The sequence below is a fragment of the Nannospalax galili genome, unplaced genomic scaffold (genome assembly GCF_000622305.1).
Source record: "Nannospalax galili isolate Female #2095 unplaced genomic scaffold, S.galili_v1.0 scaffold1200, whole genome shotgun sequence".
Lineage (NCBI taxonomy): Eukaryota > Metazoa > Chordata > Mammalia > Rodentia > Spalacidae > Nannospalax > Nannospalax galili.
This window is the reverse complement of record NW_008347131.1, coordinates 475,884-500,090: the sequence shown is the minus strand read 5'-3', so window position 1 is coordinate 500,090 and position 24,207 is coordinate 475,884. Positions and strand designations below refer to the sequence as shown.

Sequence of the window (24,207 nt, the reverse complement as noted above, 5' to 3'; positions counted from 1 at the left end):
CTGCCTCCCGAGTGCTGGGATTAAAGGCATGCGCCACCACACCCAGCCTCTGCATCTAATTTTTAAGAAGCATTTTTTTTTTTTTTGGTCTTTTTGAGACAGGGTCTCCCTGTAGCCCCAGCTCCCCTGAAACTCACTATGTCTCACTATGTAGACCAGGCTGGCCTTGAACTCACAGAGATCTGCCTGCCTCTGCCTCCCGAGTGCTGGGATTAAAGGTGTGTGCCACCACTCCCAGCCAAGTATTTTTAATACTGCAAGCCAAAGCAAGATAGCTGCAGGCCAAGGCACGTATAATTGGATAACCACTAGTTTGTGATATCTTGAAGAAAGGCTAGAATACAAAAGGAGTAGAGTTACTGCTCAGTAATTTTGAAAGTTTGCACACAGTTAATGAACCAAATCATTCCAATCAGTCATTTGGAAGTATCAGTGGGTACTTAAGTTATTTTAGTTAGATATTACTTAAATATAGTACAGCTTTGACTAAATTGTTAGTAAAGCACTTTGAGTGTGAACTTTAGTGTCTGGCATTTAGTTGGTACATGAGTAGTAACCATTTTTATATTCTTTTGTTTTGAGATAGGGTCTCATTATCTTGCTCTGACTGACCTTGAACTCCTGAGCTTAAATGATTCTACTGCCTCAGTCTCCCAAGTAGGGGGGAATTCCAGGTGCACACCACCATGCCCAACATATTAACTTTAAAATGAAGCTCCTAAGGCCTTGTGTGGCAGCACATGGCTTTAATCCCAACACCTGGAAGACAGGGACAAGAAGATCTCTGAGTTTGAGGCCAGCCAGGGCTATATAGTAAGATCCTATTTTTTAAAAAAAGGCTTTCAGCTGGGCATGCCTTTAATCCCAGCACTTGGGAGGCAGAGGCAGGTGGATCTCTGTGAGTTCAAGGCCAGCCTGGTAAAGCTTCAGACTTCGAAACAAAGCACTATCAGGAAGACACAGAGCTTAAAGCAGGCAGACAATGAAGAGGTAGGAGGGAACCAACTGGCTGAGATAAACATCTTATATAAGATCTCCTCTAAGATACTACTGCTAATTTTTTTTGTTTTTTTTAAGCATTCTTTTTTAAAATATTTTATTTATGTGTATGAGTGTATTGCCTGCACATATGTGAGTGCACCCGTGTCGTGCAATGCCACAGAGGTCAGAAGACAACTTCAGATTCCCCTGGAACTGGAGTTAAGGACAGTTTGTAGCTGCCATGTAGGTGCTGGGAATCGAACGGGGACCTCTGCAAGAGCAGTCAGTGCTCTTAACCACTGAGCCAAGCTGGGGCTATAGGAAGACCCTGTCTCAAAAAGACCAAAAAAAAAAAAAAGCTTCTATATAATATAGAAAAGTTAAAGAAAATCATATTTTCAAAACCAGTCCTACCACCAAATAAAAGAGATAATATAATCTATCTTCTGATTATTAAATGGGAAACGGTGAGCCTTCATATTAAATAAAGAAAAATCACTTACCTACATTGGGTTTAGGGGTATAATTAGTGGCGAAATGAATAAGGGTCTTGCCCTCATAATTCTTCAGTTTACTAAAGGAGATGCACATTAAACAGTCATTCAAATAAATACCTTGTCTGAAACTATAAAAATATTAAGGCTAAAAAAATATAGAAGGGGGGGTGGAGCGATAGCTCAGCAGTTAAGAGTGTTTCCTGCTCTTCCAACCTGAGTTCAATTCCTAGCACACAAATTGGGCATTTCACAACCATCTTTAACTCCAGCTTCAGGGGATCCAATGCTCTTTTCTGGTATAGACTCATGCATACACATACACATATACACACAAATAAAAATTTATCTTGTGGGGGCTGGAGAGATGGCTCTGCACTTAAGAGCACTGGTTGCTTTTACAAAGGACCCAGGTTTAGTTTCCAGCACCAATATTGGGCTGCTAACAACCTCTTGTAATTCCAGCTCTAAGGGATCCAATGTCCCTGGTTTCCACAGGCACTTGCATTCCCATGCATATACATACAAAGAGAGACACACATACATATAATTAAAAAATAAAATGGATATTTAAAAAAAATACATAGCTGGGTATGATAGTACAACATCTTTAATCCCAGCACTCAAAAGACAGAGGCAAGGAGATCTCTGAGATTGAGGACAGCCTGGTCTACATAAGGAGTTTCATGTCATCTGGGGCCACAGTGTGACCCTGTCTCAAAACAAAAACAAAAACAAAAAACAAAAAATCAGGAGCTGGAGAGATGGCTCAGTGGTTAATAGCACTGATTGCTCTTTGCAGTGGACCTGAGTTTGGTTCCCAGCACCCACAGGGTGGCTAACAACTGTCTGTAACTCCAGTTCCAGGAGATCTGGTGCCCTCCTCTGCAGGCATTGCATGCATGTGGGGTACACTTACATACATGCAGGCAAAACACTTATACACATAAAGTAAAAAAAAAAAAAAAAAAAAAAGGAGAACAATAAAGTATATATATGATAGGCTGTTGAAATTACTCAGTGGGTAAAGGCACTTAATACCAAGCCTGATGACTTGAGTTCAATTCCTGGAACCCATATGTAACTTCAACTTGTGCACCTTGGTTGTATGAGTGCACTTATGTGTGTGCACACGTGCACATACACAAATAAAATTTGAAAAATACATATTCTGATGAGAAGAGGAATACTGGCAGATCCTAATTCAAATGAAGAAAGGAATTACAGAGCAGGCCCCTTCAAGGAGCTGACCTTTAAACTCAGACCAAAAAGATAAAGGGAAGTTGGCAACCTAAGGGTCCTGTGAACTGAGGGTAAGGCAGATCAAGTAGGAGAGATGGGGACAAAAGCATTCCAGGAATGTTTGTGTGACACGTGTGAAGCCCCAAATAATTGAAATGGAACAAAAAGAAAAAGGGAAATTAAACAGAAGGAAAGATTAAATTATTGAAGGTAGGAACGTGAAAGTTTAAGAGGACACAGCTCTCAAATTTTTTCCTAGAGAAAATTTTCTGATAATGTGAAAATGAAAAAGGGAAATTTGGGGACTGAAAAAGGGGGAACCCAAGAACAGGAACTCAGGAAGTTGTTTACAGTCTGTATCAGGTTTCTGGGGAAAAATAAGGGTAGGGGTCATCTTAGGTGGAGCAATTCTGAAAAAGTCAGGCCAAAGCCTTATCTGAGCCTAACCTGTTTGCATTTTCCCTTGAGATCACTTCACCCAACATTAACTCTAGATATTTTAGAAAAACAGATTTTTTAAAACCATGCAATCAGATATCACTGATTCTTTGATGCCTAGAATGTGAACTCTAAAAGAAGGGATTTTTGTCAGTTCTGATTATTACATCACAAAATCCCTGAGAGTAAGAATTTCTGCCTGTCAGTTTTACTTTCAGCAACTGATACAAAAATGTTTATAGAATGAATACATACAGACTATGCAGACAAAGCCACAGAGAATTCAGGATAAAATATAAAGAGCGAAGGGGCAGGAAGGGAGAAAAGAAGGGAGGGAGAAAGGGACAGAGGGAGGGATGAGGGGGTCATTTTAGGTGGAGTAATTCTGAAGGAAGTCAGGCCCAAAGCTTTATCTGAGCCTAACCTGTTTACATTTTCCCTTGAGAGAGAGGGAGGAAGGGAGGGAGGAAGGGAAAAAGTAAAGAGAAGAAATTGGATTGATTTTGATTTTAGAGACAGGGTCTTATGTAGCCCAGGCTGGCCTTGAACTCCTATCCTTTCCCTCTACATCCCAAGTGCTGGGATTATAAGAAATTAGAAATATTTTAGATTCTGGCATTCATTCTTTTTTTAAAAAAATATTTATTATATCCCTGTTATTAAGCAACACAGGACTACAGCTTTTGAGGCATTATTATTATTATTGTTTTATTGTTTTGAGACAGGGTCTCCCTGTAGCTCCAGTTGTCCTGGAGTTCACTAAGAGATCTGCCTGCCTCTGCCTCCCGAGTGCTGGGATTAAAGGCGTGCGCCACCATGCCCTGCCTAAGATTTTATTTTTAATAATGTTTTGCTTCTTTATTTTTATTTTATGTGTTTGAGTGTTTTGCCTGCATGTATGTAAGTACACCATATGCATGCAATGCCCATGGAGGTCAGAAGAGGGTGTAGAATCCCCTGGAACTGGCTGTTAGCTATTACGGGGGAACTGAGCTCAGATTCTATACAAGAGCATCCAGTGCTCTTAAGTGCTAAGCCATCTCTATTATCTTTTTAAAAAGATTATTTATGTGTATATGGGTGGGTTATGCATGTGAGTGCAGTGCCTGTAGAGGCCAGAAGAGAGCATCAGATTCCCTGGAACTGTAGTTACAGGTGTTGTGAGCTGTCTGAAATGGGTGCTGGGAACTGAACAGTGAGTGCTCTTCAGCCCCTAGCATTCATTCTTAACTCTTTCCCACATCCAATACCTAATCAATTAGCATATCTTATCCATCCTCTTCCTCTAACAGCTTTCCAGTTCCACCTTCTAATAGTTTCCTGGCTGGTCTCTGTCTTCAGTCTTACCTGCCTTGCACTCTATTTTTCATACTTCTGCCAATGTCACAAATTGATAAAGTTCTACTCATTTAAGGAGAAAACATGACACATGAAGCCCTCACAACTGGATAGTATGTAGTCAATATAGTAAAGTGTTTACAAATATGGACTTTGTGAATATGTGAGGCACTATTTATAAAACTGTGACAGACCAGTGAGATGGTTCAATGGATAAAGGCACTCACCACACAAGCCTGGAGACCTGAGTTTGATCTCTGAAACCCACATAAAGGTGGAAGGAGAGAACCAACTCTACAGTTATCCCTAGACCTCCACATGTGCTGTGGCATGTACTCTCCTCTCCTTAGCATATGTGTGCACAGCATGCACACACACACTGCTGATAGCAAATTTTTAAAAACTTTGTGGCATGTACAAGTAATTTAATTCTCTTTCAGTTTCTTAATGTGCAAAAGGGTAATAAGCATACTGACTCATGTTTGCTGTGCTGACTGAATGAGTGTAAAGCCATATTATCTGGCTGACACAATAAACAGTCAGCGCTATTTCTTTTTAATCTGCAATGAAGTTTCTTTATTATGTGTTAAACACCAGCCAGTGAACTTTTCACCATTTTCCAAAGGAATCATTTCATTGCAAATCCTCATGCTTTCAAAAATCTTTTTGCTTGTACTGATTTTGCTCCACGGCTTTCTGCTACTCCAGGATCGGCTAAACTGCCTTGACTCCTTTACAGCCTTTGCCTATTTCTGCAGAAAGAATTATTTCCTTTGCTGTACTATCACCGAGTCTTACATATGGCTGTAAGAGTCCCTCAAACTCCTTGGACACTGTCTGCAGACTACACTGTCTCCTCACAGAATGAAAGCTCCTCCCATTATTCATTGGCATTTCCAGCATCTCTGACAGGATCGATGGAGAACACACTGACACAATGATACTCTGGAGTCAGACCTTCTGGGTCCCTCAGACTTAAGCTTTGTCATTTACTAGGTATGTGTCCTAGAGCAAGGTATTTAACTTTCTAAACCTCAATTTCATTTTCTGTGCCACCAAGATAACAGTATCCCCCTAAAACATAGGACATGATGACATACATAATCAACACAGAGACACTTAATATTAATTGGTATTATAATTTTTTAATACAGATGTTATAATTTTCCTATAGAAATTCTACTCAGTAGTGTAGGAAGGAGGATCTTCAGTTCAAGGTTAGCTTGAGCAACTTACCAAGATCCTGTCTTGAGATAAAAAGTAAAAAAGAGGGCTGGGGAAAAAAAGAAAATTCTACTTGAATTTCTATTTTTCATTTGTCTCCTAATTATACTCATGTTTTTCTTTTCTTTTTTGGGGGGGGTGGTGGTTGTGTGTGGTTTATGAGCAGGTGTGTGTACAAGTACAGGAACAGAGGCCAGAGAAGGCCATTGGTGTCTTCCTCTTATCACTGCCCACCTATTTTTGAGACAGGATCTCTCACTAAACTTGAAGCTCACCATTTCTGAGAGGCTGGTTGTCCAGCAAGCTCCTGGGATCTATCTGTCTTGCTTCCCATTGCTGGGGTTACAGGCATATGCAGGCCATGCTCAGCTTTTACATGGGTTCTAGATTTGAACTCAGGTCTTTTTGCTTTCACAGCAAGCACTCTTACCCACTACACCATCTCCCCAACTCCATTGTGTTTTTCTTTATACACTTAAGCATGTTTATGATTAAAAAACTATTTTAAGGTCCTTACTAATTCTATCATTTGTTATTTCTAGATTTGTGCTCTTATTTATTTTTCTCATGGTTAAAAAATTTACATTTATTTATTTACTGGGGGGGGGTGAGAGCATGTCATAGAACTCATGTGGAGGTCAGAGGACAACTTGCTGGAATTAGACCTCCCCTTCTACCATGCAAGTCCAGGAGACAGAACTCAGGTTGTCAGGCTTGGCAACAAGAACATTTACCGGCTGAGTTATCTTGATGGCCCTTTCCTGATCATATTTTCCTGCTTAGTTTAATGTCTGCTAATTGTTCCTTTGTTTGAGACAGGGTCTCACTATATAACTCAGGCTTTTTTTTGTTTTTGCTTTTGTTTTTGAGACAGGGTCTCAATATGTAGACCAGACTGGCCTCAAACCCACAGAGATCAAGAATGGAAAGACCTCAAAATAAACCCAGGTATTTATTGGGTAAGAGTATCAGCAACTCTCAGGCTGGAGAGATGGCTTAGCTGTTAAAAACAAGTAGTGCTTTTGCAGAGGCCCCAAGTTTGGTTCCCAGAACCCATGTCAGGTGGCTCATAAAAGCTTGTAACTCCAGCTCCAGGGGATCTGATGCCTCTGGCCTCCTTAGGCACCTGCTATCATTCACATATTACCACCCCCATACATATAACTAAAAATAAAATAAGGCCAGATGTGGTGACTTACAATTAATCCCAGCGCTCAGGAGGCAGAAGCATGTGGATCTCTGAGTTCGACCCAGCCTGGTCTACAAAGTGAGTGCCAGGTCAGCCAGGGCTACACAGTGAGACTCTGTCTCAAAATAATAATAATAATAAAATAGAAATAAATCTTTTTTTAAAAGGTTGGTGTTCTAGTTTGTTTCTCCATTTCTGTAACAAAATACTCTGACCAATAGCAACTTGGGGAGGAAAGGGTTTATTTTATCTTACATCTCCCGGGTCACAGTTCATCAGGGAGCCCAAGGTAGGAACTCAGGGCAGGAACCTGGAGGCAGGAGCTGAAGCACAGGCCATGGAGGAATGCTGCTTATTGGTTTGCTCCCCTGGCCCCTGCTCAGCCTGGTTTCTTATGCAACACAGGCCCACCTGCCCAGGGGTGGCACCACCATTAGTGGGCTGAGCCCTCCCATATCACTCAATAATCAAGAAGATGCCCCACAGACATGGCCATAGGCCAGTTCAATGGAGGCAATTCACCAATTGAGGCTCCCTTTACCCAGATGTGTCAAGTTGACAGCTAAAGCTATCCAGCACAATTGACGCCTTGTCAACCTGACAAACACATCACTATTAAACCACAACCTTTCCATTTCTTGTCCCCAAGATATGTTAACAATATCGCAACGTAAGACAGTACAACCTTAAAAGTCCCACAGTCCTTAAAAAATCCAAATACTTTAAAGACCATAGTCTCTTTTAAAAGTCTCTTAACTGTGGGCACCTGTAAAATCCAAAACAAGTACTGTCTTATTTCAAAAGGGAGGAATTGGGCACACCTAAGCAAAATCTAAGTTCAGCAAAGTAGCTCAAGGCTGGACTTCTGGGATTCACTCACAATCTTCTGGGCTCCAAAGAGTTTTGGTAGCTCCACTTCTGACTCTGCTGTCCACAGCACACACAGCTCATCTTGCAGACCCAGGCCAGCTCCATTCCACACCTGCTGTTGCCCTTGGTGGTCGTCCCATGGTCCTGGCATCTCCAAAAAGCTGGGGTCTCCACTGAAACTGAGGCTTCACCCTCACCAATGGCCTCTTCTGGCCTCTTGGGATGCAAAGCCTCAGATTCTTTCCATGACCCCTTCAATCCTGGGGTTTTCACTGCAGTTGAGGCTGTACTTTCACCAATGGCCTTTTCTGGCCTCTTAGGGTGCCAAGCCTCAGCTGCTCTTTGTGACCCCTTCATGCTTTCAACACTAGAACCATGCAGGAGACTCTTACACACTACCAAGTCCTGCTTCCAGCTTGTGATGGAGACTCAGGACCTCTCTGGACCATAGCTTCTGTGCTGACCCTGAGGAAATATGTCCTAGATTTTGCCATAGTGATGCTGGTCTCTTGTTATTTACAGCTGATTTTTTAGGCCCAGCTAACCAGCATCAGTTGTCCCAGTAAAGCAAAGGTTTCATTTCAGTAGTTCTGGGTCTCTTTAATCACATTTGATTCTTGAGTCCCAGCCAACCAGAAACCACAGATTCTCAATTCAAAATAATCCACAAACAGCACTGATAGTCTCTGCTTCCCCTCGAAGCTTCACAAGCCAGGCCTCCATTGTTCACAACTGTTTTAGCATAACTGTTCCAAGCTCCACAGCAGCAAATCCTAAACCATGGTCTACAACTCTTTCAGCATAACTGTTCCAAGCTCCACAGCAACAAAGTCTAAGCATTCAATGGCTTTTCCAACCCAAAGTTCCAAAGCCTTCCATGATCCTCCCCAAAACACCAAGGTCAGGTCTGTCACAGCAATGCCCTACTCTCTGGTACCAATTTCTGTTCTAGTTTGTTTCTTCATTGCTGTAACAAAACACTCTGACCAATACCAACTTGGGGAGGAAAGGATTTAATTTGGCTTACATCTCCTGGGTCACAGTTCATCACTGATGGAGCCCAAGGTAGGAACTCAGGGCAGGAATCTGGAGGCAGAAGCTAGAGCACAGGCAATGGAGGAACTCTGCTTGCTGGCTTGCTCCCCTATGCTGCTTACTGGCTTGTTCCCCTGGCCCCTGCTCAGCCTGCTTTCTTTTATTTGTTTATTTATTTTTATTTTATATGTATGCCTGTATTGCCTGCATGTATATAAGTGCACCTCTGTTGTGCAATCCCCAAAAGGACAGAAGAAAGTGTCAGATCTCCTGGAACTGGAGTTAGGGACAGTTGTTAGCTGCCATGTGGGTGCTGGGATTCAAATCTGGGTCTTCTGCAAGAATAGTCAGTGTTCTTAACCACTGAGCCATCTCTCTAGCCCCTCTTTCTTATACAATACAGAATCATCTTCCCAGAGGAGGCACTGCCTACAGTGGGCTGCACCCTCCCACATCACTCAACAATCAAGAAGATGCCCCACAGACATGGCCACAGGCCAGTCCAATGGAGGTAATTCATCAACTGAGACTCCCTCTTCCCAGGTGTGTCAAGTTGACAACTAAAGCTATCTAGCACAGTTGAGCATGGTGGTCATACTTTTAATCCTAGAACTTGGTAGGTAAAGGCAGGAGGATAAGGAATTCAAGGCCCTACTTGGTCCATAGGGAATTTGAAGTCAGTCTGGGCCCGTCTCAGAGAGAGAGAGAGAGAAAGAGAGAGACAGAGACAGAGAAACAGAGACACAGAGACACACAGAGAGAGACAGACAGAGAAACAGAGAAGAGAGAGGAGGAGAGAGAAGAGGAGCAGTGGGAACAGCAGGGGAGGAGAAGGGAGAAAGAAAGAGAAAGTGCTTTCCAAGTCCCACAGTTGCCACTGCTTGGTGAAGGTCTGGAAATAGTTTCGTATAATGTCTGATTTTCTAATTGTTTTTGACATGAAAATTCCTTCGGTAGATACTTCTTCATAGAAGAGGACATCCAATTGTTATTTTTATCAACTAAAAATACGCATGTCAAATATATATTTCTGCTGGTAAAGAACAAAGCCCTTAGCTACATTCTAATTGAAATTAAATAAAAAACTCTTTTGAGCTGATGCCCCTAAACAGAAGTAAAGATTTACTTCAACAGAATTTCAGTCTTTTCCAGGCTCAGAAAGTTCAGATTAATCTCTCCACACTGAAAGAAATACCAAAGCACGGAGATGAATTTTAAAGGTTTTTGTTTTGTTTTGTTTTTTTACATTTGAACAGATCTTTTTGCTTCCAAAAGTCTAAAGTTGCCTAGATAGCAAGAAGCTTACTGTAGTGTTTGTGAGATTATCTGAAATTCAGACACAGGAAAATGAGCATCATTAAGAACTCAGTCATGCAGAAATGACATTGCATCCCTGTACTTGCTAAAAACTGGAATAAAATGTTTCTTGCCAGAGGGGTCAGGTCCTTACGTTTTGTACAGGTGGCTTTGCTTTTAGATGCACTGTGCTGGAACTCTGTTCTTCCTTTGCTGCCTCCCAGAAGATTTAGCTTCCTTGTGAAAATGCTAAAATATGTACATGATGTTCTAAGGAAATTATCTACACAAAAACAGTATAGTAGCAGCTGGCTGAGTAGGCATTTGGCATCTGACTGAAAAAAAAGGCGGCGGGGGGCACTTAATAAATCTTTTCCTTTCAAGATTTTCCTCCAAGAGCTTTTGCTCATTCTGGATTAAAACTGGGACCTGACACACCCTGGACCTGGAAAGCATTCCAAAGTTTCCTGGAAAAAAATGAGACAGTATTAAAACTATTTAAGGGAAGAGTTTAGGATCATTTAGACTCAAACATTGCTGCATAATTAAGAAGTATAGACTGTCCAGTATAAAATCCAGATCCTGTTTATGGCACAGGACAATCAGAGAGAACTTGGGAGGTGCTTCCCCTCAGCAGCTGGATGCATCACTGGCAGCTATGATTAGAAAGATAAAGAAACCCACATCTGCTTAGAGTTCAAATGCTATATGAATCCCTTGTGAAAGCAAGCAAATTCTTGAAGAGGCCCTACTTCAAATTAGGAAAAAGTAAGGCTATCTGGACTGTTTTCTGTAGTTTTCTCCATGTGGCGTACCACAGAAACCAGCCCTCGATGTAGCCAATATTCTTTAGCATAACAGATCTTCAGTGAGTATTTTCTGACTGATTAAGGAAGAATTGGGAAAGAAGAGTCTGATGGAAGAGCAGACTTCATCTATACACTCATAGTGTATGTGTGTTTATGTAGAGGTCAATTTTATTTATATAGAGACCAATGAAATAGTTTTTCTCAGCTAGTTCACTTAAAGTTGAGTTCACCTTTCATTCTATAAAGGAAATTATGCCATTGCCAGCACACTAGATACTTGCACAATAGTAAAACAGATATGGGTGATCTCTGGCGTTATATGTCAAAGAAACAGTGATTAAAGTCGAAAAAGTGGGGCTGGAGAGATGGCTCAGTGGTTAAGAACACTGGCTGTTCTTGCAGAAGACCCGGGTTCGAATCCCAGCACCCACATGGCAGCTAACAACTGTCTATAACTCCAGTTCCAGGGGATCCGACAGCCTCTTCTGACCTCTGTGGGCATTGCACAACACCGGTACAATTACCTATGTGCAGGCAATACACTCATACACATAAAATAAAAATAATAATTAAAAAAAAGAAAATGCACATAATGAGCATGTTAGTGAATCTGGGTCTAACCTGAAGCTTTACAACTAGCCTACTGTAAAATCATTGTACAACTCTCTCTCTCTCCCTCCCTTCCTCCCTCTCTCCTTTTTAATATAGGTTTAAGCATGAGGGATAAGAGAGAAGGAGAAAAGCTCAGAAAGTTAAGTCACCCCAAAAACCTGGATGTGGCTTTTCTAAGAGAGTCACCCAAGTTACACAATTTCATTATTTATAGAGTAGGCAAAATAATACCCACATTAACTATTTGTTAGGATGGTTGAAGTAGTTTAATAAGAACCTGGGTAGAAGTCTTAGAGAAAGGTTCCAATAGCCATACATAAAGTACAGAGCACTGCTTAGAGCAGCGTAGGGCCCCCGAAAATGCAATGAAAGCAGCTGAACACTGGACTTGCACATTTACTCTAACAGGGCAAGACTTCAGAAATATCTGTTGGTAGAGAAAATGATTTAGGTCTTTCCTTCCTTAAGAAGATCACTGTACAAACTATTTTTTATTTGTTGGTTGATTGGTTGGTCAGTTTTTTTTTTTTTTTTTTTTGAGACAGGGTCTCATATAGGTCAGCTGGCCTTGAACTCAATGGGTAGCTGAGGATGACCTTGGCTGTCTGCTCCTTCTGTTCTACCTCCTGAATGGTAGGATGACATGCATGCCCACTAAGCCCAGCTTTAAGCAGTGCTGGGATTGAACCCAAGGCCTCATGCATGCTAGGCAAGCACTCTACCAAACTATATCCTTAGTCCTAGAAACTGTTTCAAATGCATTCAATGCTTATTTGGAAAAACAGAATTGAAAAAAAAAAATGGGAACAGGCTCTTGAGAACAGATGTAAAAGAAGGTTTTTTGATGTAGAGAATCTGAAAATTTTGGAACAATTTAATCTACTTTTACATCCTGAATGACATCTTCTATCATTTTAAAAAGGAAGCTTTCAGCTGGGTGTGGTGGCACATGCCTTTAATCCCAGCACTAGGGAGGCAGAGGCAGGTGGATCTCTGTGAGTTCAAGGCCAGCCTGGTCTACATAATGAGTTCCAGGACAGCTGAGGCTACAGGGAGACCCTGTCTCAAAAAGACGAAAAAAAAAAATAAAAGGAAGCTTTCATGATTCACTTTAACATAAAGTATAATATGAACATTTTCAATAGGTGTCTTTATTTATTTGTTTTTTGAGACAGAGTCACACACAGCCTAGACTGGCCTGGAACTTAACATGTAGCTGAAGATGACTTTGATCTCCTGATGCTTCTGCTTCTGCCTCCCAAGTTCTGGGATCACTGACATGCACTACCATACCCAGCTCTCAGTAAGTGTCATTCTTTAAATGGCCAGGTGTGGTAGTGCACGCCTTTAATCCCAGCACTGGGGAGGCAGAGGCAGGCAGATCTCTGTGAGTTCAATGCCAGTCTGGTCTACAAAGTGAGTTCCAGGCCAGGTGGGGCGACAGGGAGACCCTATCTCAAAAAAGACAAAAAAAAAAAGTTATTTCTTTTGTGTGTTTATGTATACATGTGTGAGAGTGCACAAGCATACATGTGGAAGTCAGAGGAAAATCTCAAGTCCTTGCCTTTTACATTGTTGGAGGCATAGTCTTTCTTGTTGGCCCCTGTGCTGCATACTCCCAGCTAGCTGGCCTGTGAGGTTTTGGGGGATTGTTTTTTAACTCCCATCTCACTGTAGGAGTGCTGGGATTACAGACATCTGCCACCACAGTTTTTTTGTAGTTATTGTTGGTTGGCTGGTTGGTTTTTGCAGGGGACAGCTCTCCCTATGTAGCCCCGGGTGGCCTGGAACTTGCTATAAAGACCTGCTAGCCTTGAATCCAGGAAGATCTGCCTGCCTCCGCCTCTGGGATGCTGGGATTGTGGGCCATCACACCCATCACATTTCACTTTTATATGGGTTCCAGGAATCCAAAGTCAGGCACTCTCGCGCACTTAACCATCTCTTCAGCCTTCCTCCCCAACCTTTTTAGATAGAATTTCATGTATCCTACCTAAGCTGGCTTCCCACTCACTACTAGACAAGGATGACCTTGCTCTTTTGATGTCCTGCTTCAGTAATTTTCCAAGTGCTAGTATCAGGTGTGTACCACCATGCTCGGTTTTATGTGATGCTAAGGATCCAATCCAGGGCTTCATACATGCTAGGCAAGCATTCTATCACCTAAGCCACACTCTTTACCGAATAAGCCTCTTTCTTATGTCTTCCTTAGAATATAATGAGATGACAAACCAATAGTTTTCAAATATAAAAATAATTTGCTGGGGCTGGAGAGATGGCTCAGCGGTTAGGAGCACCACAGCTCTTACAGAGGCCCCGGGATTGGTTCCTAGCACCATATGGCAGCTAAAACCCAGCTGTAAATCCAGTTCTAGGGAATCCGAAGCCCTCTTCTGACCTCCATGGGCATTGCATGACATGGGTGCACTTACATACATGTAGGCAATACACTCATACACATAAAATTTTTTTAAAAATGATTTGCATTTTCTAGTGTGCATTGCTCTTCTCCCAAGGATTAAAAAGTGCTTTGAAAATTTTTACTTTAGCAGACTTTATTCTACCACTCTGAATCTATACTTTTAGTACCTGTTTGATTAAGCTTTTCAGTTGTATCCTGAAGAAACATCAACTTTTCAAAAACAATATACTACATTATTTTATAGCCCAAAGGTAGAAGCAACTCTAGTATCTACCCACAGAATAATAGAGAAGCAAAATAGAGTATACACATATAATGAAACATTCAAAAAGAAGGAGATTCTACTGTAGGTCAGAGATATAGCTCACCTTTCATGAGGCCGCCCCAGGTTTAGCCCCCATTACTGCCAAAAAAAAAAAAAAAGAGGAGGAAATTCTGACACATGCTATGTGAATGAACTTTGAGGATATTAGGCTTGGTGAAACAAACAATCCACCAAAGAGTAGATATTGCATAACTCACTATAGGACTCCACTATCATGAGGCACTGAGAGTAGTCAAAATCACAGAGACAGTAACTAGAATGGTGGTTTCCAGGAGGCGGACATGAGAAGAAAAGGAAAGATGTTTAATAAGTACAGTTCCACTTCTGAAAGATGAGAAAGTTGTGGAGATGGAAGGTGTAAGGCTGTGGAGCAATATGAACATAGCACGATCAAAGTGTATACATAAATAAATGAAGGGCTTTATGTTTATAGGCTATCAGAATTTTTAAAAATCAAACAATATTTTCCTCAATAAATCCCCTGCCATTCAATACTAGAGATTGAACCTATGGCCTTGTACATGCTAGGCAAGCAAAGTACCATTGAGCCAAATCCCCAAACCCTTTTTTATTCTTTATTTTGAGACAAAATCTTACCTACATTACCCAGGCTGACCTTGGGCTAATTCTGGAGCCCAAGAAGGCCTTGAATTTGTGATTCTCTTTCCTCAGCCTCCTGAATTACAGGATTACAGGGCTGTGCAAACCAGGTCCAGCTCTCCTCTACTAGTCCTGCCCCAGTTGCCCAAGCCAGAAACCTGGGAATTTTCTCTGTCTTGTAACTCATTTTACATTCTAAATCTTATCATCAAATTGTGTAGTTTACCTCTAAAAGTATCCTTCCACCTCCATGGACAATGATCTATTTTTTGGCTCAGCTGCTACGAGACTCTATGCTCTCTGCTTCCAAACTGAGTCATCTTCTACTCTCTGTAAAAAGATCTTTCACAACCCAGATAACATCACATCATTCTCCTACCCAAAAGCCTTGAAATAATACCAACAGAATAAATCCAAATTCTTGGATTTGGCTTACAGAGCACTTGTCTAGTTAGCCTATGAACAAGGCCCTGGGCTCAGTTCCTAGTGTGCAGAAATAAATAAATGAATGAATAAAATTAAAAAACCCAACTTCTTTTTTCATGGAAAAAGAAAAGGTTTTTCAGAAGGTGACCCTTGCTCCTTTATAGACTTACCTTTCCTAACTTCCCTCACAAGCTAGAGTCCTCAGCTCAGTTCTTAAACATTCAGTGTATCATGCTTTGATGCTTGCTCTTCCTGGAATGCCTTTTCTCCTTTACCTTTGTGAATAACTGCTACTCTGCCTTCCCACCTTCAATCAAGCAGTAAGTCTCTGAAGCTTTCCTAATCTGTCTCCCTCTCTCAGTTCCCATTCACCTTACATGCAGGAATTTTCATCTTCATGTGGCGCATCTCAGAGATGCCGAACGCTTAGTTCGGAGCCACCTTTGATTATAAATACCGTTGCTTCCAATAAGGTGGGTCACACAAATTTTTTGCTTTACATTGCATATAAAGGTTACATTAAGGCTGGTGAGATGGTTCGGCGGTAAGAGTGCTTGCCATTCAAGCCTGACAACGCAAGTTTGAGCCCAGGAACCCACAGTGGAAAGAGACAACCAACTCCCAAAAGTTGTCTTCTGACCTGCATGCCCATGCTATGGCAGCATGCACCCACACCACACCCACACCACACCCCCACACACCACACCCCCTCCACACCACATACCACCCCACACCCCCACCACATCCACACACACATCCACACTCCATACACACAGGCAAATCACACACACCCCCACCACACATACACACACACACACACACACATACCACACACATACCACACCTTCCCACATACACATACCACACACACACATAAACATCTAACACACCTTAAAAAATTTTTTAAATGTAAATATTACTTTTATACTATATTGTAGTCTATTAATCATGCAAAAGCACAACATCTAAAAACACAACAAACATATATAACTTAAAAAACACTTTTTCATTTAAAAATGTCAATGATTGGAAAAAAAAATGTCAATGATCATCTGAGTCTTTACTGAATCGGAATCTTTTTGCTGGTGAAGTATTTTGCTTCAGTGTTGATGGCTGCTGACCTAACAGGAAGGTAGTTGCTGAGGCTGGATGGCTGTGGTAAGTTCTTAAAACAAGACAACAATGACATTTGTCACATCAATTGATTCTTCCTTTCATGAAAGACTTCTCTGTACCCTGGGGTGCTGTTTGATAGCACTTTACCCATAATGGAGAATTTCTTTCAAAACTAGATTAAATTCTCTCAAAACCTGCCATTGCATTGTCAACTAAGTTTACATAATATTCCAAATGCTTTAATGTAATTTCCACAATAATTTATTTGCAGTGTCTATTTGCAAAGAAAATTCTATGTCAAGAAACTTTCTTTGCACATCCATAAAATGAGCTCCTCCTCAGCAGATCTTATTTTATTTTTTTTCAGTTTTTTATTGAGGGGCTGGAGAGAGAGCTCAGCAGTTAAGAGCACTGACTGCTCTTGCAGAGGACCCGGGTTTGATTCCCAGCACCCACATGGCAGCTACTAACCGTTCTTAACTCCATTTCAAGGGGAATCTGACGCCCTCTTCTGACCTCCACGGCATTGCACGACACGGGTGCACTTAAATACACACAGGCAATACACTCACACACATAAAATTTAAAAATATATATATATTTTTAATTTCTATTGAATTTTTGTGTATTTCATACAAAACATCTTAATCATCTTTATATTCTTTCCCCCATCTGCACCTTCCCATACCCCCTCCACTGGATTTCATGCATTCTGTCATTTATGTTTAGGCCTGTTAAGTTAGTATACCCAGATATCCCTCAGTGCAAGTTCATCCACTGAGGTCTAGTCAGCCTATCTAGAGTCTCTCCCTTAAAGACCAACTCTCCCTCACACAGTAGTAATCAGTTGCCAATAGTTCTTTGGCTAAGGTTGGGGCCTGCTGTCCATTTCCCTAGTTCTGCACTGGGTTTTTGTCTGAGTTTGCATGGGTCTTGTGCATGTTACACCATTGCTATAAGTTCATATGAGCAAGGTCCCAGGAGCCTGTAAGACTGTTTCCTTACAGTCATATACCCCCCTCCCCTGGCTGTTACAATCTTTTGGCCTTTTGTGTTCAGTGGCCTCTGTTGCATGCGGAAGCTTCGTTGATGAGAGTTGAGAGATACATTAGTATTCTCTTGACCCCTTGTTCCACTATGTTCCATGAGCCTTGGGTGTAGAGGTTCCATTGTAGATGTGTCACTTAGGTTGGGCATCTCGCAGACACTTACTCTCTGTAATAGTCTCTGTCTGTTGTAAAAGAAGCTTTGTTGATGAGTAGTGACTGGCATACTTGTCTGTAAACATAAGGATCCATTTTTAGCAATATAGTAAGAGTTTATGAGACTGTCAATTTCATCACATCCTCAGGCTCCACTTCTAATTCCAGGTCCCTTGCTATTTTCCTCACTTCTGTGGTTTCTCTGCTCAAGTCTTGAACGTCTCACAATCATCCATGCAGGTAGAAATCAACTTTGTCCAAGTTAATGTTGATGCTTGAATCTCCATCCATGAATCATGAATGTGATTTTTGGCTGGTTTTTTTTTGAGACAGGGAGCCCCAGCTGTCCTGGAACTCACTATGTAGAGCAGGCTGGCCTTGAACTCACAGAGATCTGCCTGCCTCTGCCTCCCGAGTGCTGGGAGCACAGGTGTGTGCCACCACCCCTGGCTGTTGTCTGTTTTTTTAAACAGGGTTTCATGTAGCACAGACTGGCCTTGAACTTGATATATAGCTAAGGATGACCCTGAACTCCTGATCCTCCGGTCTTCCCTGCTGGAATTGCAGGTGTGAGCTGCACCTAGCTAAATCATGATTTTTTTTTTGTCTTTTTGAAACAGGGTCTCTCTGTAGCCTGAGCTGGCCTATAACTCACTATGTAGACCAGGCTGGCCTTGAACTTACAGAGATCTGCCTCCCTCTGCCTCCCAAGTGCTGGGATTAAAGGCATGCACCACCATGCCTGGCCCAATCTTGAATGTTTTTAAAGGCATTTGCAATGGTGAAACTTTCAGGGGGTTTTCAATTTGCTTTGCCCAGATACATCAGAGGAATCAGTCTTTATGACAGCTATTGCTTTACAAAATGCATTGCTTAAGTATTAAGTAAGACTTTAAAGTTGAAACTACTCCTTGAAGTGGAGAAGAAAAAAGAGGGCAAGGAGAAGGCTCTTTGCTAGTATCTCCACAAACAAAAGATGTTTTTAAATTATAACTATGGGTCTTTTGTGTATTTTTAGTTAAATACTTGTTGATTGTATACAAAGTTCATTATTTCACATTTAAGCTTTATAGGTATCCAGGGAGCTGGTATATTATCCAACTTGTAAATATCTGTTATAATCAATAGAAAAGATGCATCTTTGACATAGAATTGTTACCCCCCCCTTTTGGCAGTGTGAACCAGGATTTGTTCATCAGGCTGGCAACAGGGGCAGAAGGAAGAGAGAGGTGTGCAGTGTGCTCAGAGTTACACTTTGATCAGTGACACTATGTGTACATCTTCAGGCTGGGCTATCAAAATACATTACTTCAGTAAGAACATGCCTTCTTGCTAATATTTTAATAGTATAGGTCCAATAAATTCTCTTAGAAACACTATGTTTAGCATATTCTGTTGTGCTGTCTCTTTTTAAATTGAGCATTCAGAAAATGCAGGACTTTAACTATAACTCTGCCTGTTGCCATTTTTGTCTTCAGTAAATTTTTTGTCCCCATGAAAGGTAAGAGTACAGTTGTTGTTTTTCTAACACACTGATTTGGAATAGCATATTTTTGGTTATAAAAATATTCATGTAGTTTTGAGATTTAGAATTGATGAATATTCACAATGTGTGGAAAAGCATAGCATACACTATTCAAGTTCAGTTATCTGAAATGGAAGTGTGTACACATACAGGACCTAGACGAAAATGTCCAGATGAACTGCTTGTGATCACAAACAGCTCAGTTCTTTGCTTCTTATGATTCTGTTTCCTATAATATAATATATGTTAACTTCTTAAAGACTTGTTTAATTCTTTTATTTATTTATTTATTTATTTATTATTTATTTATACTACAATAGATGAAGTATCAGGAAGATTACTGAAGCACCCATCACCCATCGAGGCATAAGAGTGTACTCTTTTTTTTTTTTTTTTTGGTCTTTTTGAGACAGGGTCTCACTGTAGCCCCAGCTGTTCTGGAACTCACTATGTAGACCAGGCTGGCATTGAACTCACAGAGATCTACCTGCCTCTGCCTCCCGAGTGCTGGGATTAAAGGCATGCGCCACCACGCCCGGCAACTTGTTTTATTTTTAATTATCTATATATGTGGGTGAAGTATGTGCATATGAATGTGGGTACATGTGAAGGTCAGATGTGCCAGATCACCTGGATCTGAAGTTACAGATGGTTGTGAGCTACCTGATATGGGTACTGGGAACTGAACCCGAGCCCTCTAGAAGAACACCACTGAGCTATCTCTCCAGTCCCTCACATTAACTTTTTTAAATGGTATTTTTAAAATCTCTTCTCCACACCCACAAATAAAAATAAATTACTCCTTGATCCATGGGCTGTGGAATAGATATTGTATTAATAGACATGAAAACAACATTAATGTCTTTGTATGACTCCATCAGAGCTCTTGGGTGACCAGGTGCGTTGCTGGTAAGCACCAATATTTTGGAAAGGATCTTTTTCTGAGCAATAAATCTTACAGTGGGCTTATAATGTTCAGTAAACCATGTTACTTACAGATGTGCTGTCATCCAGGCTTTGCTGTTTCACTTATAGGCACAAGCAGAGTAGATTTAGTATGATTCTTAAGGACTAGGGTTTTTCAAGATGATAAATGAGTACTTGCTTTAACTTAAAGCCACCAGCTGCATCAGTCCCCAACAGGAGAGCAGCCTGCCTCTGAAGCTTTGAATCCAGGACTAATGTCTCCTCTCCAGCTAGGAAAGCCCTAGATGGCATCTTTTTCAAATAAATAGAAGATAGTTCTGTTTACACTGAGAATCTGTTGTTTAGGATCAGGCTCCCTCAGTTATCTTAGCTAGATTTGGACAGTCTGCTACAGCATCTATTTTAGCACCACCTGCTGTATCACTTTGTATCTTAATAATACAGAAAAGTTTTCCTTAAAACTCACAAACTTCCTTCTGCTAGGATCAGACTTTAGTAGTTCTTCTAAGCCTTTGTAGGTGGAAAGTGGGAGCCTTGCCCTGGGCTAGCTTTGGCTCAAGAGAATGTCAGGACTAGTTTAATATTCTATCTAACCACTAAAACTTTCCCCATATCAGCAATAAGGTTGTGTGTCTGTCTCTGTCTCTGTCTTTCTCCCCTTCCTGCCTTCCTTTTTTCCTTCCTGTGTGTGTTTGGAATTGCATCTTGCTACCTAGCCCAAGCTGCCCTCAAATTCATGATCTTCCTCCCTCAGCCTCCCAAGTGCTGGGATTGCAGATACGCACCACTCTGCCGGGCTCCACAGTTTCTCTTTCCTATCACTTGTGTGTCCATTTGAGCAGCACTTCAAACACATTTCCTTCAAGGACTTTTCCTTTATATTCATAATTGGCTAACTGATATAAGAGGCCTAGTCAGGTTTTGACACGACTTCCTCACTAAGATTAAGTATTTCTAGCTTCTGATTTTAAGTGAGACACATTCAACTCTTTCTTTTCCCTGCACATTTAGAGGCCACTGGACCATTAATAATTTCCCAGTTTCAATGCTGTGTCTTGGAGAACAGGGAGGCTCAAAGAGAGGGAGAGAGATGGAGAAATGGCTCATTGGTGGAGCACTTAGAACACATACAACCCTGTATGTGAAGTTCAGTGTCTTATATAAGCATTGTTCATAGTGCCCCAAGAGTAAATCAAAGTAAAATTACAATAGCAAACCTAATTACAATAGTAAAATCAAAGATCACTGATCAGAGATCACTATAAAATATGTAATGATAATGAAAAAGTTTAGGCCAGGCGTGGTGGCGCATGCCTTTAATCCCAGCACTCGGGAGGCAGAGGAACGGATCTCTGGTCTTATATAAGCATTGTTCATAGTGCCCCAAGAGTAAATCAAAGTAAAATTACAATAGCAAACCTAATTACAATAGTAAAATCAAAGATCACTGATCAGAGATCACTATAAAATATGTAATGATAATGAAAAAGTTTAGGCCAGGCGTGGTGGCGCATGCCTTTAATCCCAGCACTCGGGAGGCAGAGGAAGGCGGATCTCTGTGAGTTCAAGGCCAGCCTGGTCTACATAGTGAGTTCCAGGACAACTGGGGCTACAGGGAGACCCTGTCTCAAAAAGACCAAAAATTAAAATAATAAAATAAAATAAAGTATTTTTAAAAAGAACTGTGAAGACTTACCACCATTTTTGCCTACAGTTCGGAAGCACCTCCAGAAGGCCCGTAAAAATGATGCCCTGTTGTGAGGCGTGGCTTGGATGAAGCTGAATTCCCGAAAAAGTATGTGAGTTCCTTGGCATACACTGTTAAAACTAGAAAGCAAAAATAAGAAATCATCATTAGATGAAATTCAAACAAGGGAGGGGGTGTCTGGTTTTTCTACTAACAAAGCTCTGAATATTTCTCCCTCACCCCATCCAGCATTTCAAGTGTCCTGAATAGGCCTCACTTCCCTAAAGACATTCTTTCTGCATTATCCCAACCCATAGTAGCTTCTATTTGGATGGCATGGCTGAGGACATATTGGGTTGCCTGTCCACTTTGGGGGGTGGTACTGTATTGTGTACTTACCAAACAGTAACAACAGAGACACATCCTATGTGTCACAGGATATATGATTTTTCAAAAAGAACATTAAAGACAAATAAGGAGGAGGGTAGAAAGTGGCCCCTAAATGAGAGCATGAAGCAAAGCCCCAGGGCCCAAGTGAGTCATCATTTAAACTGGGCCAGGGACAGAGGAAAACATATACTCCATTGCATTTGGGTTCTCCTGCCAAAGAAATAATGACTGTAGAGCCCAGTGTCATCTAAAAATGGAAATTCCACAGAAGAATAGGCAATTATCCACTAATCATCCCTACCAAGGGTAGACTTCAAGTTCCAGAACACTCCGAAGTTCCCCTGACAAATGAGTGAAGAGTGGAAAACATGTTAATCTTTGTGGTGAAGCAGACATTAAGCTGAAGGTGGCAGGCAATGCAGGGCCAGTAGTAATTCCAAAAGTCACTTTTCATATGTTCACCACCTAAAAGGGGGTGCAGATCTCTGAGTGGAACAAGAAAAGCTTTCAGGAGCCATCTAGTCCATTTCCCTTCTCACAGGCCAGCGTCAGGGGAGAGTGTCTATAGTCTCACAGAACGGTATCATTTCAGAGAAAATCAGCCTTTCTGCTAATATTAACAGTGCTTTAATGAAAAAGCAAATTACAAACACTGCTTATGGAAAGCTACCCTAGAAATCTACTTTTAAAGCTATGAAACGGTTAATCTGCTCATGCAGTTTATGGCAGGGCCATTGTCATCTTACACAAGGAAAATGAAAAATACAGCCAATGAGCCGGTGCAAGGAAATGGGACAAACTACATTTCCAGTAAATGAAGTCTAAATGGTAACATGGTAGCCTAAATTTATGGAGCTATTTGGCAAAGAATTAGTTCCAAAGCATGTTTCTACCCTAGGAGAGAAGCTGTTGTCTAGGTCATGGTCTATACTGTAATGGAACTAATGATAGTTAAGTCATATCCTTAGTATAATATTTATTTTTTTAAGATTTTGTTTTATTTTATTGATTTTATTTTAGTATTTTATATTTTATTTGTCTTTTTGAGACAGGGCCTTCCTATAGCCCCAGCTAGCCTGGAACTCATTCTGCAGACCAGGCTGGCCTTGAACTCACAGAGAAACATCTGCCTCTGCCTGGGTCTAAAGGGGTGTACCACCATGTCCGGTCTTAGTATAGTTTTTAAAATTTATTTCTGTTTTATGTAATTGAGTGTATTGTCTGTATGTATATAAGTGTACCTGTATGTGCAGTTTCCATGGAGGTTGGAAGAGAGTGTTGGATCCCCTGGAACTGAAGTTACAGACAGTTGTAAGCCACAATATGGGTTCTGGGAACCAAACCTGGGTCCTCTGCAAGAGCAGCCAGTGCTCTTAACTACTGAGCACTTGCCAGTCTCTTAGTATAGTTTTTATATTGTCTCAAATGCAACATTTTGCACAGTCTTCTTGTGATTCTATCCTTCATGCCCAATTCCCATAATATCTCATTTATAAGCCTCATGATATAATCTGCTTGCTTTATTTAAATTGTTTATTTATTTATTTATTTATTTATTTATTTATTTATTGAGACAGGATTTTTCTATATACTCTGGCTGGTCTGGAACTCTGGTCTCGAACTAAGAGAGATCTGCCTGCCTTTGCCTCCAGAGTGCTAGGATTAAAGGCGTGAGCCACCACACTTGGCCACTTTATTTAAATTTTTTATTTCTCTCTCTCTTTCTCTCTCTTTCATGGGGAGTGGGGATTATGTGTGCCACAGGATACTGGTGGAGGTCAGAGGACAACTTGCAGGAGTCAGTTCTCTCCTACCATGTAGATGCTTGTGATAGAACTCAGATCTTAAGGGTTGGTGGCAGGTGCCTTTATTCACTGAGCTATCTCACCAGCCCCGCTTTGTTTTAAAAAAGTAAACTACTACCGGGTGTGGTGGCGCACGCCTGTAGTCCCAGCACTTGGGAGGCAGAGGCAGGTGGATCTCTGTGAGTTCAAGGCCAGCCTGGTCTCCATAGTGAGTTCTAGGACAGCTGGGGCTACAGGGAGACCCCGTCTCAAAA

General features: G+C 41.2%; 1 protein-coding gene across 2 annotated transcripts in view; it reads right to left on the bottom strand.

Moving 5' to 3' along the window:
* Positions 1–24,207, bottom strand: part of CUNH11orf49 (chromosome unknown C11orf49 homolog) — a 219,310-nt gene that overhangs the window by 114,899 nt on the left and 80,204 nt on the right. For both annotated transcript variants that reach the window (XM_008843563.3, XM_008843561.3), the window contains exon 3: positions 21,768–21,898. In XM_008843563.3, the coding sequence (XP_008841785.1) occupies positions 21,768–21,898 (131 nt within the window). The remainder of the gene's footprint in view (positions 1–21,767; positions 21,899–24,207) is intronic.